The sequence below is a fragment of the Microtus pennsylvanicus genome, chromosome 12 (genome assembly GCF_037038515.1).
Source record: "Microtus pennsylvanicus isolate mMicPen1 chromosome 12, mMicPen1.hap1, whole genome shotgun sequence".
NCBI classification, from domain to species: Eukaryota; Metazoa; Chordata; class Mammalia; order Rodentia; family Cricetidae; genus Microtus; species Microtus pennsylvanicus.
Window position 1 is genome coordinate 70,510,978 of NC_134590.1, and position 19,723 is coordinate 70,530,700.

Sequence of the window (19,723 nt, forward strand, 5' to 3'; positions counted from 1 at the left end):
AAAGGCTTTAACTTTATCTCTGTTGTATTATGAGCGGAGGGCTATGTTCCTGGCTCCCGGCCGCCCGCACTGCTAGCTTTACCCGAAATAATTACACAGAAACTGTATTCTTTTAAACACTGCTTGGCCCTTTAGCTCCAGCCTCCCATTGGCTAGCTCTTACATATTGATCTAACCCATTTCTAGTATTCTGTGTAGCACCACGAGCTGGCTTACCAGGAAAGATTTTTTTTTACTTTATTTATTTATTTTTTCATTGAGAAAAGAAAGAAAAAAAAAACAAGTTTCCACCTCCTCCCAGCCTCCCATTTCCCTCCCCCTCCTCCCACCCTTCTCCCCCTCCTCCCATCCTTCTCCCCCTCTTCCCACCCTTCTCCCCCTCCTCCCACTCCTCTCCCCCTCCCTCTCCAGTCCAAAGAGCAGTCAGGGTTCTCTGCCCTGTGGTAAGTCCTAGGTCCTCCCCGCTCTGTCCATATCTAGGAAGGTGAACATCCAAACTGGCTAGGCTCCCACAAAGCCAGCACATTGTGTAGGATCAAAACCCCGTGCCATTGTCCTTGGCTTCTCATCAGCCCTCATTGTTCGCCATGTTCAGAGGGTCCAGTTTTAACCCATGCTTTTTCAGTCACAGTTCTGCTGGCCTTGGTGGGCTCCCAGTAGATCAGCTCCACTGTCTCAGTGGGTGGGTGCACCCCTCGTGGTCCCGACTTCTTTGCTCATGTTCTCCCTCCTTCTGCTCCTCATTGGGACCTTGGGAGCTCAGTCCAGTGCTCCAGTGTGGGTCTCTGTCTCTATCTCCATCCATCACCAGATGAAGGTTCTATGATGATATGCAAGATATTTGTCAGTATTGCTCTAGGCTAGGGTCATTTCAGGTTCCCTATCCTCAGCTGCCCAAGGAACTAACTGGGGACCTCGGCTTGGGCACCAGGAAAGATCTTAACCTGCATCTGTCTGGAGTGGGAGAATCATGGTGACTGACTGACTCGGCTTCTTTCTCCCAGCATTCTGTCTGTCTATTCCACCTACCTAATTTTCTGTCCTCTCAGGGCGAAGGCAGTCTCTTTATTTAACCAATGAAATTAACACAAAACAGAAGACTCTCCCCCATCACTTCTAGGGATGTACCACAATCAGTTGACTAGGCCTCACTACATCAATTACTAATCAGGACAATTTGATCTACGTAATTCCTCAACCGAGGTTTGCTCTTCCCAGGTAATTCTACTTTGTGTAAGCTGACATTAAAAACCAATCAGTCTGCTGGGAGTGCTGGTATTCTGCTCTGGCACTGGATAACTGGAATTAACACAGGTTCCACAAATCAATGCCTAGAATTTCTGGTAGGAAAAGTTGATGCTGGAGGGCAAGCGAGAATAAGACAGGATTAAACACTAGGACTTTGAGTTTGATCCGGGAAAAAGGAGATCTGGTTAGATGCTGAAATAAGTCATGCCACCAATGATTATTTTCGGTTATATCCAATAAACCCATAGAGTACGTTCCTTAACGACGTCACACTAAATAAGCCCATGGCGGATGTTCCTTAACAGCATCATGCTTAAATGCAGCTATCAGCTGCCCTTGGGGCCTCGGCACTGTGGCAGCCTGCTTAGGAGATTTAAGGGTTGTCATGACCTTATTAGATTTGATTATCACAAGAGCCAGCCAATAGAGATTCTGGGAGGGAGATTTGGGAAGATGCCTGTGGAATCAGGTAGGTTACTCCAGTCACTTGCAGGATATCCAGCTGCTCAGCAACCAGAAGAGTGGCTAAGCTTCAGTGTCTCGAGTTTTTACTGAAGTTTAGTTGGTTAAATAAAACCACCATGTCTGTTAACCAAATTCATTGTCCAACCTTGTCTTTTCTTCAAAGACTGTATTAGAGCCAGTGTTCTCAACCTCTAACCATGTTTTCTGTTTGGAACTTGTGTCCATGAACCAGCTTCTCTTTCCAAGTCATTGTAGACTGTTGCCGGGGGGCGGGGGAGTTTCTGTCCCACCTGGTCCTTCAGTCATTCAGTCCCAAAGGAATACAGAGAGGTCCACATTAATTATAAACTGGTTGGCCTAGTAGCTCAGGATTTTCTTATTAACTAATTCTTATATCTTACTTGTTGACGGGGGTTTTCTGTCCCACCTGATCCCTATCCTGCCCAGTTCCTGAAGTCGTTAAGTCACAAAGAATCACACAGAGGTCTATATTAGTTATAAACTGATTGGCCCGTTAGCTCAGGCTTCTTATTAACTAATTCTTATAACTTATTTTAGCCTATGATATCTTTTTTGGTGAGGCAGTCACATCTTGCTTCCTTTGAGGCTGGGTCACAACTGTTGTCTGAGTTTTCCTCTTCCCAGAATTCTTGTTGCCACGCCTCTACTTTCTGCCTGGCTGCCATCACCCCACCTATACTTCCTGCCTGGCTACTGGCCAATCAGCATTTTATTAAAAATAATACAAGTGACAGGATAAAAGACCATTGTCCCACAGCAGTAGACTAAGTCTGTTTCCCCTGATATGTGATGCTATTTTAGCCACCTGAAGAAGATGTTTACATCTGTCCTCTTGCCCTAAAGGTGTGTGTGGGGGGGAGGGGGGACATTTAGGATTAGAAATTACAGTATTCTTCTATGTTGCTTCAATTTTATAATCAAAATAACTCAGGTTACCACATTTTCTGGGTTTTCTTTAATTTATAATATTCTCATCACCAGGCAGAAAGTAGAATTGCATTTAACAGTGAAATATATTGTCCCCAAGTACAGCACCCTGGGAATACTTACTATGCTTGACAGGATCTTATTCTTCATAAACAAGGTCTGAGGTCACTTAACTTTTGTGTGGCTACCTGGTAGAGCTAATCAGTATGAGGCTGGCCAGTATGAGACTAGCCACTAAGTGAAATTCTGGGGGGCTGGAGAGATGGCTCAGAGGTTAAGAGCATTGCCTGCTCTACCAAAGGTCCTGAGTTCAATTCCCAGCAACCACATGGTGGCTCACAACCATCTGTAATGGGGTCTGGTGCCTTCTTCTCGCCTGCAGGCATAGACAAGGACAGAATATTGTATACGTAATAATATATATATGCATATATATATTTAAAAAAAGAAATTCTGCCTGCCAGTGAGTCGGCACTTCAAGCAGGCAGCCTAGCAAAGGGAGGTAGGGCATCACACTATGAAAGACAAACAGGAGAGCGAGATGTGGGTGTTACCAATCCTGACAGTCAATTAACTAACTCTAGCAATTCAGTTGGGGAAGGCTGTGTAAGTCCAGGATTGAGAAAAGCACACAGCAGGCATCAGACCCACACAGTGGATGCCAGGAGAAGTGTGTCTGGACATTAATTCAGAATCACAGAAATTGCTCCGTGACATCGTGCAGGGGCGTTTCTGAGCAAATAACTCCTGTTGCTCTTTCGGTTGTGGGCTGGAGCTTGCCGTGTTGTATGGCTGATCCCACTGTGGAATGAAATCAAAGACTGGAGCGAATGGGCGTGGTGCAGGCAGCAGAGAGCCGTCAAGGTACATGTAAAATGAATGAATCAAAAGGAAAAGAAAAATACAGTCACAACATAAAAAGCATTTTACATTTATCTTGTCACCTGTTTCTGTATTTATTTTGAGACTGCTCTAAAATCCCACCAGACCTTCAAGGAATCCACACGTAAGCCCCAGATTCGGTTCTGAATATTAAAGTGACCAGTGTGAAGAAGACAACCTAATGACTCACAGTTCACAGTTCCTTTAGGATGAAGCACAAATTGGTGGCTAAAGTACTGGGTTCTTTGATGTAGCATCAATTGGCATTTGTTAAGGAAAGGGTCCTGCTGTATGACAGTCTAAAGAGCTTTATAATAAGATCTGATTGTTTGATAACATGGTGGTGATTTCTTCACGTTGACTCCCTGGCATCACACTCTTAAATGAACCCAACAAAGTAAGCCAAACAAAGTCTACTCACCAAACCCCAGAACAAAATTAACTTGCGAAAATGGTCTAGTTTTCCGTCTGTCTGGACTTGGCCTGTTTTCTATCAAGTGTTCTCTCTGCACATAGTTGTCTAGCCTGATCCCCATCCCTCAGGGCACTAGGATGCTTAGAACACTGGACAAAGGAGCAGGGTGTCTGCCATGTGACACACATGAAATACATGATGGTTACGTTTGACAAAAGCAATCAGAACACAGAGCCCAGCACACAGCAGTTTAATGTCAAGAATACATCTGCCCCTGGTTACTAATAATGAATTGGGTGTGGGCAGAGCAAGCAGGAGACATCTCAAGATGGCTGAGAGATGACGCCCCAGAGGGCAGCGCATGAGGCTCACATCTCAATTTGTTGTTCACAGGAATAACACTGTACAGCCACCCGTATGGAGGAGCCCTGCTGAATGAGGACAAAATGTGAGTCGACCGGGTGCTGGAGGGGCATAGGAAAAACCTTTGCGTTTCCGAGGAGTGGTTTCGATCCCTCTTCAACATGTTTTCAGGAGAGATACTGGCCCAGATAGCTTTAAAGGGGGAGGTGCAATGGCTTGGCAGAAAATGGGTGAGAATATTATTCAGCTGCATTTTTTCTCATAAAAAGAATGCCTAATGAATAGATCCTGAAGCCGGTGGGCAGCACACATTCCAGGAAGACGATTCAGATTAACAACCTAAACATTGGCAATCACGTAAAACCTTCCTGAATATTTCTCATGCGTGATTTTAAAAAGTTCACAGTCTACAAGAAGTGCAGGTGGAGGTCGGTGGTGTTGCAGGTGGTGTTGCAGGTGTGGTTGGGCACAGAATTAAGTGTCTGGTGTCAACACCTTGCCACTAAGGACACTATTTCTGTCCTCATTCTCTCTCCGTCTCCCTTCTTTTTCATATAGCTAATCATTTAGTTAAAAATTGATGATAAAAGTATCATTTTTGCCGGCGGTGGTGACACACGCCTTTAATCCCAGCACTCAGGAGGCAGAGGCAGGCGGATCTCTGGGAGTTCAAGGCCAGCCTGGTCTACAAGAGCTAGTTCCGGGACAGGCACCAAAGCTACAAAGAAACCCTGTCTCGAAAAGAAAACCCCAAAAAAAAAAAAACAAAAAAAACAAAAACAACCCCAAAACAGAAAACAACAACAAAAAAAAAAACAACCAAAAAAAAAAGTATCATTTATACTTCTGGCCTGTCAAGTGGAAAACATATATCTTGATGGGGGACTCTGTCCTTACATAAGCAAGGAAACAGTAAAGGTGGGTTGCAGTTTGCCCTCTTCCCTATACTATTTTCAGAGTCCTGCCTCCAGCAGTCTCTTGCCACCTGGCCTCAGTGCTGGACAGGGTAGCTTATGACTATTATAAATCAATGTATTATAGAAGGAAGGCATAGTCTAGTGGGGGATATGTGGTCAGACTTTCCACTGTGCCAGACACCCCAAGGACAGCTGGTGCCCACCTGTTCCCAGATGGACAGAATGAGCAGTGGCAGGGCTTGACGTGGCAAAAGGTTATCTCAGAGCACCAGCTACCCACCTGTTTGAGAGAGTGCATGGTGCCACCCTGGTTATGGTCATGCAGAAAGCATTTGGTATTCTCAACACCCAAGTTCTGACATGCACCGAGAAGAGAGTAGCCATACAATTGTCCCTTCCTTTGGGTTCTGCTGCAAAGCAAGTGAGCTACAATGTAGGGAGGGCTACCACAGCTGGCTGCCACTCTGGCGATATTGACCCTTTAGCTGAGACTTAGATTCCATGATGGAGAGGAGACTGAGATCGGAAGATGCTGAGATGCTCTCCAGCTTCATGTTTCTCTACTCTGATCTCTGTTCTGCGTTCTGTTAGCTCTGAACAATAACCCACATCTTCAAAAGCACTTGAGGGGACCAAATGAGGGAGAGAACCATAAACTTTTGGCAGTGTGCCTGGCTCTTCTCCTTCTTAGGTGTTAATCATAGAAGGAAGGTCTGACTTCTGTGACAATCTGATGAGTTGTTATATTATCCTTTCTTCACAGCCTGGAGAGCATCCGCCAGTGTGGTGTCGCCCTCTGCATTGTCCTGGGATTCTCCATCCTGTCTGCATCCATTGGAAGCTCTGTCGTGAGGGACAGGGTGACCGGAGCTAAAAGATTGCAACATATAAGTGGCCTTGGCTACAGAACATATTGGCTAGTTAACTTCCTGTATGACATGGTAGGATTTGGGGATATGGTCCTTATATGAAGATGGAGGTGGAGGGGCCCAAGTCACATGGGGCGGGCCACAGCTGAAGCTCTCATTCTGTTGACTGAGAGCATTCTATCAGGTTGCCATTATGGGACATCGTCAGGTATTCAGGATTGCTTCATAAAGGGAAGACTCAGGAATCAGGGGCTGGAGATCTCTGAAATAAAGGGCCCTCCGAGAAATACACTTTCTCTTTTAGGGAGGAAATGAGGCAGCATCAGCCTTCCCTATTCTCTTTCAAAGGGTTAAAAGGTGAGACGAAATAAATATTAGAAACAATCTTTCATCTGTATCCGTAATCTTTGCCCTCGGTTTGCTAGCAGGTATCAGAGTTTCGAGCAGAGTGCAAATCCCTAGACTCTGTCTCCTCTTCTTGGAGTGGCAACAGCAAGTCCTTGCTGGGTTGCTGTCTAGCGTTTAGGCCAGGTATTTTCAATGCATGCACTCTGATTTAGTGATCTTGTACAGCCACCGCTCATGCCATCGCTATGGAATTGAGTTTAATAAATGTGCCTGCATGCCCTCATAGATATGATTCATTCTGGGATGCAGCCAATCCTACACAAGCAGAAGGCAGGGCAGGCCTGAAACGCACTGAGAGCCTCCCACTCATCAGCTTCTGACCATCTGTGTTATGGTTTACACAGAGCTGATGTGTTAGCAAGTTGCTCTTAAGCAATGTTTACCACTTCGAGTGGGCTTCGAGCTCATCTGTTTTATTTGCCTTTGATCCTGTAATCTAGATGTTTGAAAACACAGTTTATCTCTGAGTCATACCTGAGACACCTCAGGATCTCTTGCAAGTTTGCCTTCAACTGGCACTAAAGAGGATTCATAAATTTCAAGTCTGAGAAGGGCTGGTCCCCAAAGGCTTTCTCTTTATTAAGCCATGCCTCTTCGTAGGAATGCAGTGGCTCCTCCAGCATGATGCTTCTATTTGCACAGACCCGTGCTTCAGCGCCTCCTACTCAAATTCTGTCTCTAGTACCACAGTCTCAAGATTCTCTGCTCCCCAACATTTGCCAGCTCGTGACCCAGAGAAAGTGAAGGATGTGCCAACAATGAGTAGGATCCCAAAGAGTCACACACCCATGACACCACAGAGAAACCAAACCTTGAAGACCCTGGGATTTTCCCTCTTCTCTTTGCTTCCTTTATTTCTCTGAGTTTCAATGAGTTCTTCACTTTGTGATGTATGGACCCGGGTTTAAAGGCAGGAAGAATATTTGATTATTGGCTGGCACTTCTTTTACTTTTACTCAATGATTTTATATTTATTCTTTGCAATGCCTCAATTAAGGCATTGATTGTTGAAGATCTGTTACGGGTTAGTGTGTGTGCAAGATCGCTGAAGACCTAACTTTAGTTCCCTCAGCAAACTTAGTTCAAACTGATCAAACCTCAGTGTGATTGTATTAGGAAGTGAAATCTTCGGGAAATTATTAGATCAAGAAGATGTAGCCTTCATGAAGGCATCAGGACCTTTATAAAAGTGACTCCAGAGAGCTTTCTCACCCTTTCTACCACATGGCAAGACAAAAAAAAAAAAAAAAAGAAAACAAAAAACAAAAACAAAACCCACACCACTTCAAGATCTTATCTCTTTGCTAAATCTCACACCACTTCTAAATTCCTCTCCCTAGGCTAAATCTGCTACTGCATTGATCCTTGCTTCCTTAGCCTCCAGAGCTGTGTACAACAGGTCACTATTGTCTGTATTCTAACCAGCCTGTTTTGGTTTCACTCACTTAGTGGACTGAATGTTTGAACTAAATCTATTAGTAAGATATGTCAATTTATGAGTAAGTTATATCTCTCCCCAACGGAATTCACAGTCTCATCAGAAGAAGAAGACAGCCAATATACCAGTTGTAACTCATTCATGACTAAATCTTTTGCAAGAATGAAAGAGGGTAGTGGGGTAAAGGTAACTTTAATCCAGGAGGTTACAGTAATAAATGAGTTTTCAGCAAAGATCTGAAGAGAAAAAGGACTCGGCTGCATGGGTAGTTCTGAGGAAGCATTTTGCAGTCAGTCACACCAGAGAAGAAATAGCTACATTTTTGTCCGAGGAAACCCTGGAATCCTGTTGCCCATGTAGAAACTTTGACGGAAAGGCTATGGAGAAAGCAGAGCAGGAATATCCACCTCTTCCTCTTCCCCGACCCCATGTGTGGCCTTGTTTCTAGGATAGTATCTGAGTTCTTCGACCCTTCCCAAGGGAGAAAGGCATAGGGACTCTGGTAGCTTGTTAAGTCTGTTTTCTCCTGAAGTGCCATAGACCTTGGCTTCAAATTCAGTCACATTCTGAAGTCTGGGTGTCCAGCACATCAATGTTAGAGGAACACAACTGAGCCTGTAGCAATGACTCAGCATGATGAACCCGAAAAATATTCTAATATGTAAAGCAGGAGCTAGGTTTACGTAGAATTTGATTGGAAACTGCAGAGTCCCTATCTAATGTAGCATGCCCCCCTTTGTCTTTTCAGCTCTTTTACTTGGTTTCCGTCTGCCTGTGTGTCGCCATTATAGCCGCCTTCCAGTTAACAGCTTTCACTTTCCAGGAGAACTTGGTGGCCACAGCCCTCCTGCTGGCACTTTTCGGGTATGTGATGAGAAACACGGCTGCCGAATTATGGTTTGTTTTCTGAGAAAGAAACCCCTCAGGATGGCTTTGAACCTGCTGTCTGCTTCATGATTTTCTGTCTGCTGAAGCAATTACGTTGCTTCTACAAGGGGTGCTGAGCAAACAAGCTTGAACAAGATGATGAATGCCCTGGAAGGAGGGGAAGGGTGACATGCTCGTAATGAAGATGGCACTGGTCCTGTCTCAGAAAGGCCCTCGAGCTGCTTGACAAACTGGTGCCGTGGGAAATGGATTCTCTGTTAGTCTCACTTTGACGTTAATCGTGGGCTCAAATACATAATCCAGTTAGCTCTGAAATTGCATTTGTGGCGATTCTCCTGTAAAGCTGTCTGGCATATTTTTTTTTTCCTCTCCAAGAATATTAGTAGTTTGGAAGTATTTTGTGTGACTTCTATCACTTTTTCCTCAGAGGAAAAATAGTAAGAGTAGAAAGTCACTGCAACTGCTCCCCAAATGGTACCTATCTGGCAGAGAACATTTATTAATATACTATCTCTTTTAAAGTAGCACACCCAGATTTATGCCAAAGACTATAACTAAAGTGGATTTTGCATATTTTGTTGTTAGCCCTGTGATCCAGAATGATTCCAAATATCTAATGAGGGGACAGAGTTTTCTCTAAACAAGTGTGTGTACATCATCAGATGAATGGGTAGATGGATTTGACTTCATGGATGGACGGAGAAGTGGGAGCATATGTAGTGGGAACAATGAAGCCTGTTCTTTCAGGAATATTCATGTCACTTACCCTGTGGCCTTGCTAAACTTAATTCCCCTTTAAACCTTAGGTTCTTCCCTGTAAAATGCCAATTCTGATGCTGAAAGTCAAATGAGATGTTCTCTGTAAGCATCAGGGACAGTTGGCAGAGTCATTAAATTGATTTTGGCCATTACTGTTCTTCCTCGAATTATCCTCTGCTTTAGAGTAATCATGTGCTCACTAAAAACATCCTTGTAGAACATGATGTTACACCCAATTTGAAAGTTCTGACCTCACATAGAAAGGGCAGTGCGTGTGTGTACCCTGTTCCTGTTACTTTATTTAAGTTTATTAATCACATTGGCTAAGTGTTGTTTCATTTCATTGCAGCATATGTAAAATAGACATTGCTATAAAACTATGTTTGAATCTTAGAGGACCAGGCTTTAAAAATGATGACAAAATTTATATGAAGTTACATGGTTCGAAACTTAATCTTATGAAATGTGTTTTTTAGAAAATGTTCAACTTGATTACATCAAGCTAGAAAATTCGATGTTCATAATTAAACATCCTTTTGGGATTTTTAGAGAAGCATAGCTCTATGGATACATTCTCATGGTCTTCCTCATCTTAGTTGCTGTCCTATTGCTGTGAGGAGATACCAGGACCAAGGCAACTTATGAATAAAGCTAGGTCAGGTATGGTGTCACATACCTTTGATCCCAGAATTTGGGAGGCAGAGGTAGGGAGATATCTGTGAGTCTGAGGCCAACATTCTCTACATAGGGAGTTCCAGGAAAGCCAGGGCTATGTAGAAAGAGACCCCCCCCAAAAGAAAACACAACAAAAATAAACAACAAACAAGAACCAAGAAAAAACCCAACTAAATAAATAAAATAAATAGATAAAGCATTAATTGAGGGCTTCTTACAGTTTTAGAAGGTTAGTCCATTATCATCAGGGGCAGGGCGTGTGGCAACAGAAGGGCAGCATTGTGCTGGAGAAGTAGCTGAAAGCTCACATCTGACTAGCAAGGTGTAGGGAGAGAGAGAGCGAGAGCGAGAGCGAGAGCGAGAGCGAGAGCGAGAGAGAGAACATGAATGAGTTTTGTTGGTCACAACAACACACACCCCTATTACCAACACTCAGAACTTTAGAACACAGGCAGAAAAACCAGGATGAGGCCACCTATTAAAGCTTTCTCTAAAAATTCCCCCTAAATTAAAACTAATCAAGAAAGGTCACACTAAAATACCCAAAGTAAAAGACAGAGCTTATGTAAAAAATGTAAAGCTAAGAACATATCTGGTGCATGTTTCGTGCTAAAGGATCGTGGAAATGAGAGCACAGATTCCTGTTTGTCCCCCAGGGGAATTCACACAGCAGGAGGAAGGGATTATTTGTCAGGGGGAGGCCACGATCTGTTCTTACAAATTCCAGAATACCTGTGAACAGCAGACCGACCTCCAGTGATTATACAATCATTAAAATGATGACATCTTTTAATAAAAGAGTAGAGAGTACTCTTTAAAAGGCCACAGTGGGTTTCACATAAATTATGCTCTATAAGTCAATTTAAATTTTCCCTTAAAAATTAGAAAAGATGGGGTGGGAGAGATGAATCTGCCAATATGTTAATTTTAACCAAGTGTTTGAAAGGAAAGTAATAAAAATGTAGTTTAAAAAAAATCATGGAATGATCACTGGTGGAACATGAGCTCAAAGACTCAGTAATGCAGGGAAGGAAGTCTCCAGGGGCATCGTTTAAGACTATGTCTTTGTCTCTGGGTCTTTTTTTCTTAGACAATGCTTTGATCCACTTGTCAAACATTGGAAAGACATAACCCAGTATGAAGACCCTATGTAAAGTGTGGCAAAGTACAGATTCTATGCAGTCTCCAGGGGAGTGGAGGACAGTGATGAGGTGGTAATTACTTCCTCAAGGATAGCTCAGGGTATCCGGAGTGACAGTAAGAGGGGAGGTATTGTGAGGCCACTCTGTGAACATGAGATGCTGATCAAAGCCGATGATCATCTCACTGTGCTCTGTGCTGTGCTAACTGACCACATCTAATATGCCATGAGGTGCTGCATCCCCCATTTCTCTATCTCCCACATTTTCAAGTTTAACAGAGAGAGCTGGCTGGATGCTGTATTGTACAAGGAACAAAAAAAGGCTGACTTTTTTGTAGTTCTTTTTAAGGTACACCAGGATGGTTATCCCCACCCGTTAATAATCTGTCTGTATAGAATGAAAACAGTTTGTCTTATATTATTCCATAATGCTGTGCTTCAATCAATAGTATATATATATCATATATATATATATATGATATATATTACGTACACACACATTTGCTTACTTTAAGAGTTTGATAGATACTAAAACAACCTTAAAATTGACATATAAGTGTCTACTATTGTTTATATGCATTTCAGTTGTAGGGATAATTTATTTCCTCCTCCTCCTCCTCCTCCTCCTCCTCCTCCTCCTCCTCCTCCTCCTCCTCCTCCTCCTCCTCACTCTTTGTGTCTGTTTTGTCCTCTGCATAGATCTAGCTGCCCTTGAACTGTCTTATCTTCCCGTCTTGCAGCCTGAGCTCTGGAATTACAGATGTGTGTCACCATGTCTGGTTCCCAGTTACTGAAAGCAATCACGTGACAAAGGCTAGCAGTGGAGTTTTCCCTAGAAAGGGTAGTAGGAAGTGTCTATAGGTTTGGAGGTGGAATTTGTGCCTTCCCGTTCATGCTTTACTTCAGACAGGAATAGTCATAATATACAGCATTAGCCGGTGATGGCTCAGCTCTTTGGCAGTTATTTTGATTTTACTTAATTATTTTATAGAACAGATATTCTAGAAAATTGCTTTGAAGCACTAGTTTCCAAATTATGCTTCACAAAAATGTTCTTCAGGGTCAAATTATGAGGCAGATTTTTTTTGAGTGAGGTTTCTGAGATGCTATATGGCTTTGTACATCACATCCCTTACATTTTCTCAAGTAGAAGAATTTATCCTTTAGACCCAGGGGTGTTCTCTAGAAAGACTGTTCTTGGTGACAGAGAGCTCTGAGTATTGTTATATTCTCGGAATCTTCTAATTTCCATTATAACCGGTGGACATTATTACTGCAGTAGGCTTGGAAGGCAAAGAGGCTCCAACTGACAGAAGTGATAGTAGTGAAATCCAGTGGGAACTCAGACCCCGGAGACACTTTCCCTGATCCTTGCAGGGTCTTTGGAGGCTCCAGAGAAGGTTTTATTTTTTTTAATGGGAGACGATTGCATATATTACACAAAGTGAGGGAAACTTAACCATTCTAACATCACATCTATAGTATACTTCCATTATGATAAGAAGCAGACATTTCAGGAAAATAACCATGATTTCTCTTCTCCTTTTTAGATACGCAATGATTCCGTGGATGTATCTGATATCCAGAATCTTTCCCAGTTCCGACGTTGCCTTCATCTCCTACATCTCCTTGAATTTCATTTTTGGGTTGTGCACCATGCTGATGACTGCCATGCCCCGGCTCTTGGCCATCATTTCCAAAGCCCAGGTGAGTCACTGGCATAGTCCATTTCCAAAGCGCCACAGCTTGGAGAATGGGGCTGTCTGCTATGTACTTTGTTACCACGGTGGCAAAATGACTGACTCACACTACTTAAAGAAGGGACGGTTTGTTTTGACTCACAGTTTAAGAGGACTTTCACTTTTAATTTAGGGCCTGGCAAAAGCATGTGTAGGAGGAGGCTGTTCACCTCCTGGAGTGCAAGGACAAACCTGGGGACTAGGTACCCCCTTCAGAGTTCTGCTTTTAGTGACTTCATGCTCAAGATTACAAAATCTTTCAAAAATAGTGCCTCCATCTGAGAGCCAAGTGCTCAGCATGTCACCCTGTTGAGTAAAACCCAGTTGAGCTTCCGCCCAGTTGAGTTGCATTTTCTAGGGGAATTCAAGAGATTATATGAGTGACCTTGTCTTTTAAGTGTAGAAGGAATAATTTGTTGACAGAGGTTTATGTCCTGCCCAATCCTACAGTCATTCAGCTCCAAGTATTTACATAGAGGCTTAAATCAGTTATAAACGGTTTGGACTATTGCCCAGGCTTATTACTGACTAGCTCTTACAACTTAAAGTAACCCACAATTCTTAAAATTGTTTAGATTGTGGCTTGGTGCCTTTTCTCAGTAGGCATTCTTTTATCTTACTTCTTCTGTGTCTGACTGGTGATGGCATCTCTGCCTTTCCTCTTCTCCAACTTTTTTTATTCTGGTTGCCCGCCTATACTTCCTGCCTGGCTACTGGCCATTTAGCATTTAATTAAATCAATATGAGTGACAAATCTTTCAGTGTACAAGAGCATTCTCTCACAGCAGTAATTGATTGCAAAAACTTCTGCAGTGTTGTGGGAGCTACTCTATAGCCATGGCAGGACTACTTAGGTATTCATTGCTCTGGGATTCTCAGAGATTCTCAGATGTTGACTTATTGATGGCAGAGGAATAAATACAATAAAGTATGTCAAAGTGTGACTGTGTCCTGGTTTGAAATCTTAAGTAATATGGGACACAGCCCTGTCCACACTCACATGATAGAGTGCCTGAAGAATGGTATCAAAGATTCATGGGATTTATTAGTGTCTTACCATGTATAGAGAAAAACACTGTCCTCAACATGAGCTGTTCTCCAGGTTGAGAATCCCTGTGAAGAAAATGTCTACTAGGCGTTAGGGGCAGGCTGAAATCCCTTCTGTGGATGCATCCCATTTATTCCTCCCATTTTCCCTCTACCCTGGCTCCTTAACCAGTCTTCCCTTACCCTTGGCTTCTGCTTTAAGCTGTCATTCCCAGTGTGACTTACAGGAACAGGCTGCAGATGCTGGCTTCTCCTTAGCTCTCATATTTCAGCCCTTTCTTTTTCTGCTTTTTATTCTCACCTCTGAGCATATTATGCTCCTAAGTCCCTACGCTGCTCTCATACTCTCTGCTGGCTCAGTAGTTCCCAGGTGTTTGAGCCACAATTTGTAAAACTCATCTGGGAGTGGTGCAGTGCTGCTAGTGGAAGGAAAGGCTGCTATTCCCATTTTCAGGGAGAGAGGGGCTAAGGCTTGCCCTAACCGGGGCAGGTTCACTCCTTGTGACTGGGTTCCAGACTTGATAGACTCTCGAATAGTGGCCATCGTTATCTCTTATTATTGTGCTTCATGTTTGTGTAGAAGCAGCGGGGTATGCAAATATCCATTTTGCATTCAATGAGGGCAATGATCTATCTCAGTGATTTTTTTACAGATTCAGTTTGACACTAATCTGTATTAATATTCTGAGCCTTTAAATAGACAGCTCGCTGAACAATTAATTGGCTTTAACTTGAGCAGAATGTTTAAGTCAGCAGAGGAGGCTTCGAGGCCCTACTCCACCCCATCGATTTCTAATGTGCCACGGTTTGATGAGGATGCTGTAACTTGTGGTGGGAAGGAAACCAGATCCAATACTGATCGAACTGGGAGCAACCCAAAGCCTGGGAAGCTCTAGGAGAACTCGAGAGCAGAAGAGGGGTAAGCCACCTCTCAAAGGAAAAGGAAGGCCAATCACTTCGAGGATTCACCTAAACTAAAGAGGAGGTTAGCTAGCCAGGAGTGTTTTCATCCATGAGACTCTATTAGCATGGCGGATGAAAAGGCATTGTGATCTGCAATTATAGATGGCACTGCTCAGCCATCTATAATTCACCTGGAAGAATCAACAGGCAATGGGTGTTTCCTGGAAAGAAAAATGGTCTGAGTCACTCAGCAATTAGGAATGGAGGGGATTTGGCTGGATTTACTTTGATCCTTCTCTCTTTTTTTGCTCCTTAATGTAATAGTGTCTGCTGAAGCTATTTAACATTATTAAAATACTCATTCTAATTGACATCAAATGTTCGTTTCATGTTAAAAAGCATTATGAACTTGTAAAAGTAGTGAAAGATATCAAAAGCAGCCTCTGTGCTCTCAGGTCATAGCCAGAATAACCAGTACCAACCACTGCATATGCCGACTGCAGTGCCAATGCAATGTTTTCCCTTGTTGCCAAAATGCTGCTAAAGAATGATGTGTCTTGGGTTCTCAGGCAAGGTCAGGCATGTCTTTTGTCTTTCTGTAACCAAGAAGATGTTAACAGCTTAAAGGCTATAGTTTTTATTGTTTACATATTAATATGTGTCAATTCCTCTATTCCTAAATCAATTGATTTGTCAATCCATGAATCTCTGTGCTTTTTTATTAATTCAGCATTCACACATTGCATAGTCTTTGTTAACACTTGTGTAAAAATAACTGTCTGTTCTTAAAATGAGTTGTAAAAGCATGGATGTCATCATATCTTTTCAATAATTATCAGCTCCCCGGTTCAAAGCTGCCTATCTCAGACTATCACTGATAACAGAAATTCTTTCAGGCAGTACACTAATTGACTCAGGCATAGATCAATGTGATTTTAAATGTACTCTTTTGCTGAGAGACCTGTTATGGACTTGCAGGTGGTTGCCATTTAATGTATTCACCTAGTGAAAATTGGGAGAGATGGCTAGTGGCTCATTCTCTTCCCACAAGGACACTAATTTCATTGTATAGATTTCCTCTCGCTGTCTTCATCTACCCAGAACTACCTTTGAAAGGCCCGACTTTCTAAGCTACCATACTGGGGATAAAAATTCAACACACATATCTTGTGAGGCGTAGAGCTATTCCACCCATAATATTTTGCCCTTGGGTTCCCAAGACTTGTGGTTTTCTCAGGTCAGGATCACAAACTCATTCTGTCATAGTAGCTCCAAAATAGCTCGTTTATTATGGCCCCAATTCTAAAGCATAAAAACCTCCTCTCTACTCTATAAACTTCACCAGGTTCAAATATGGGTGAGACTCAAAAATATATTTCATCCCAACTTCTCTCCAGCTGTGAGGCAGTACAATCAAATACATAGGGCAGTTATAGGACATAATCCCTAGTCCAAAAGGGAGAAGAGGGAGAAAGGGATAATGGGTCCTATCAAACAAAACCTAGTGAGACATACAGTACAGGATCTCAGGAGTAATCCTATCTGGCTCCATGATTGTCTGAGAGTGTTTCTGCATAATGGGAATAGAGCAGACTGGACCAACAGCCTCAACCAATGACAATAGGAAGTTATTACTATATGTCATAAAAATGAAATAGCTTTTAATTTCATCTTTCTCTCCCTTTTACTGTGCAGAATTTGCAGAATATCTACAATGTGCTCAAGTGGGTTTTTACTATTTTTCCTCAATTCTGCCTGGGTCAAGGGCTCATAGAACTCTGTTATAATCAGATCAAGTACGATCTGACTCACAACTTTGGCATTGATTCTTATGTGAGCCCCTTTGAGATGAATTTCTTGGGCTGGATCTTCGTGGAGTTGACCTTGCAGGGCACAGTTCTTCTCCTCTTGAGGATTCTGGTACATGGAGACCTTCTACGATGGCCAAGGTATGTCCTGAAGGGCTGATGCTTAATGCCTCTGACTCTTGAATAAAGAGTGAGGAAAAGGTAGAGGAATGTGCCTTAGTGGCATTATTATGAGTGATTCTAATAAGTTAAAGGTTTTCTGTTTCTTTGTTTAGTGGGTAAGTATGAGTCACCAACTAAATGGAAAGAATTTTTAAAGATAAGGTGCCAACCTTTAAATATTCCTTTCAATTATTTGGTTGTCTCAATTTATATTCCACTTTGAAATTGCTCAACATTTTGGCTACTTTGTAACACCAAAAGTGAATTTGATTGATACCATAAAATAATTCATTTTTATAACTAATGTGATTAACTTTAGAGTCAGGAAGGTGTAGGTCTTCAGTGCAGAAACCACATGACTTTGCCAGACGCAGTTCCTTTTGTTCTTGTTTTTGTTAAGTGAAGAGAATGGTGTGTGTATATAATACATATACACCAGGATGATTGCAAACACAGAGACACAGACAGACAGACACACAGAGACACACACAGACATAGACACACACACACACACACACACACACACGGTTTAACGTAACTGTCAGATAAGGCTTAGTGGTTAAGAGCACTGTTTAGTTCGATTCCCACTACCCATGTGGCAGATCACAATCATCTGTAGCTCTAGGTCTGGGGGATCTCATGCCCTCTTCTAGCTTCCAAGGGCACCAGACACAAACCTGATGCATAGATTATACATGCACACAAAACACTCATGCACATCCAATAAATACATATATATTTCTAAAATACATCTGAAATCGACAAGGAAGTGTATTTTCTTGTCCAGTTTCCCTGTTTCTCCCCCTCCACTACTTAATGCACTGATCCTCTCTTTGGTTTTGGCCCTCTGATTCCTACTTCAGACAGAGATTCTTCCCAACCCCATTCCTCTAATTTTATCTCTTTGATTTTCTGAGACAGTCTCTCAATGGGGGGATTCTTTATCCACCTTGGCACTAAAGAGTCTATTACAGAGTATAAAGCTCCATTGCTAACATTGGTGGGCAACCCCTTGTATGTATTGCTTTCTTTTCAGTCATTCCATGATGTATTTCTTTACATAATAACCCGAGGCTGCTAAAGGAGTGAACCATTTTGAATACAAATCCCCAAACTCTTCTGAATTTGGACGTGATTATTCTGGAATTTTTTGATTTCCCATAGCTGACTAACTCTGGAGTAGAATTTGGAACACCTGTTAAATGTAATAGCTCCTGTGATAATCCTTAATACTTCAGACCGTTTAAAACCCACAATGGAGAATCCCTCTGGCAGCTTCCAGGATTCTCAATCCTTCTACAGTATCAAAGGAGTTTTCTTCAGTGAAAAGACTTTGTGTTACTTTTACATCATAGAGGACATTAGTTGGGCTCTACTTTAGAACAAGGTTTTTGATATCCACAGCAATTCATTTGTGTTATGTTGATGCAAAGGGCAGGGATCACAGGCACTGTCTACCCTTCTGCTCCCTTATGACTCAGTGTCACAACAATTGTGAGTTCCAATTTGTTATTTTAATCCAGATAGAACTCAGTCACTAATCAGTGCTGAATATGAATAGCCAAGTTTCTCAGCAAGTCCTTCTTAGGGAGAACTATACCAGTTTTATCTGAAAGTGGAGGAGAGTGGGAGAAGCCTGTCCCCTCTCGGGAACCAGATGGAGCTGACTCTTTCCACCTGCACTGCGTGTTACCAGCACATCCTGGGCACTAGGTGTGCACCCACTCTACTGCTGTACTCTAAGCTGCACTGTTTTCCACCTGCACACCTCCTGCTGTCTCATGGTGACAGGTCTCCATTTGCACACAGTCCTGGCCTGATAACTGCCCACATAGGTGTGTTTGTGGGAGGTCTTGCCTCTTTATGTTATAGTATGGAACTTGGCTGTGCTCCCTTAATCCTCCTTAATCCTTAAGCAGGCAGAGTTAGAACAGCCATATAGTCCAGATAGCTGCTGTGATGAATTCCTGGGACAGGCCTGCTGTGTCTACTGCCCACCTGGGTCCTTCTGTCACACTGTGATTGAAGGACAGCTGAGTGGAGGTGGAAGAATTCAAAAGCTGGTTTGTTTGGCTGTTAACCAACAAGTTTTTGTTTGTCCTCCATCATCAGAGTGAGAAGAGTTAAAGAATGTGCCAACTGGTCCCTCCCCGAGTTGCTTAGTTTGGGAGATATGATCAATAAACATACATAAAATTTCCAGGTAGTTCTCATGAGGAGAGGGTAGGAATCTTTGATGCAGACCATTGAGTTATCAGTGGAAGGTTAATGTTGATGGTAGCCCTTATCTAATAAAGAGAAATTCTAGCCAAGCAGAAAAGTGTATGATGATCTAGTTTCATAAAATGAATTAACTCATGAATCCCCTTTTGGATTGCTAAGTTGAATACTTCCCATGTTTTCTGTGCCCACCATACTTTCTGCTCCTAAATAATCCCCCTCTGGATAGCTGTCACTCACATGTTTTTTCTCTTTTGATTAATTTTATGTGTCTTCAAATATTATGTAAGTGATATCACACCCTTCTGAGGATCTAACCATCTTTTCTCATCTGTATTATATGTGCAATGGACCATACATATTTTTGTAAAATGATAATTTTAGATGTGGAAAACTAACACTGATTAAGTCTTTGGCGTGACTCCCCA

The 19,723-nt window shown here is 42.5% G+C and overlaps 1 protein-coding gene across 1 annotated transcript in view; it reads left to right on the plus strand.

Annotated features, from left to right (window-relative positions):
• The window catches only part of Abca13 (ATP binding cassette subfamily A member 13), a 408,645-nt gene that overhangs the window by 284,099 nt on the left and 104,823 nt on the right, over positions 1 to 19,723 (plus strand). The window contains exons 50-54 of the mRNA XM_075943386.1: positions 4,352 to 4,406; positions 6,002 to 6,179; positions 8,702 to 8,817; positions 12,967 to 13,123; positions 16,801 to 17,054. Coding sequence (XP_075799501.1) covers positions 4,352 to 4,406; positions 6,002 to 6,179; positions 8,702 to 8,817; positions 12,967 to 13,123; positions 16,801 to 17,054 — 760 coding nt within the window. The remainder of the gene's footprint in view (positions 1 to 4,351; positions 4,407 to 6,001; positions 6,180 to 8,701; positions 8,818 to 12,966; positions 13,124 to 16,800; positions 17,055 to 19,723) is intronic.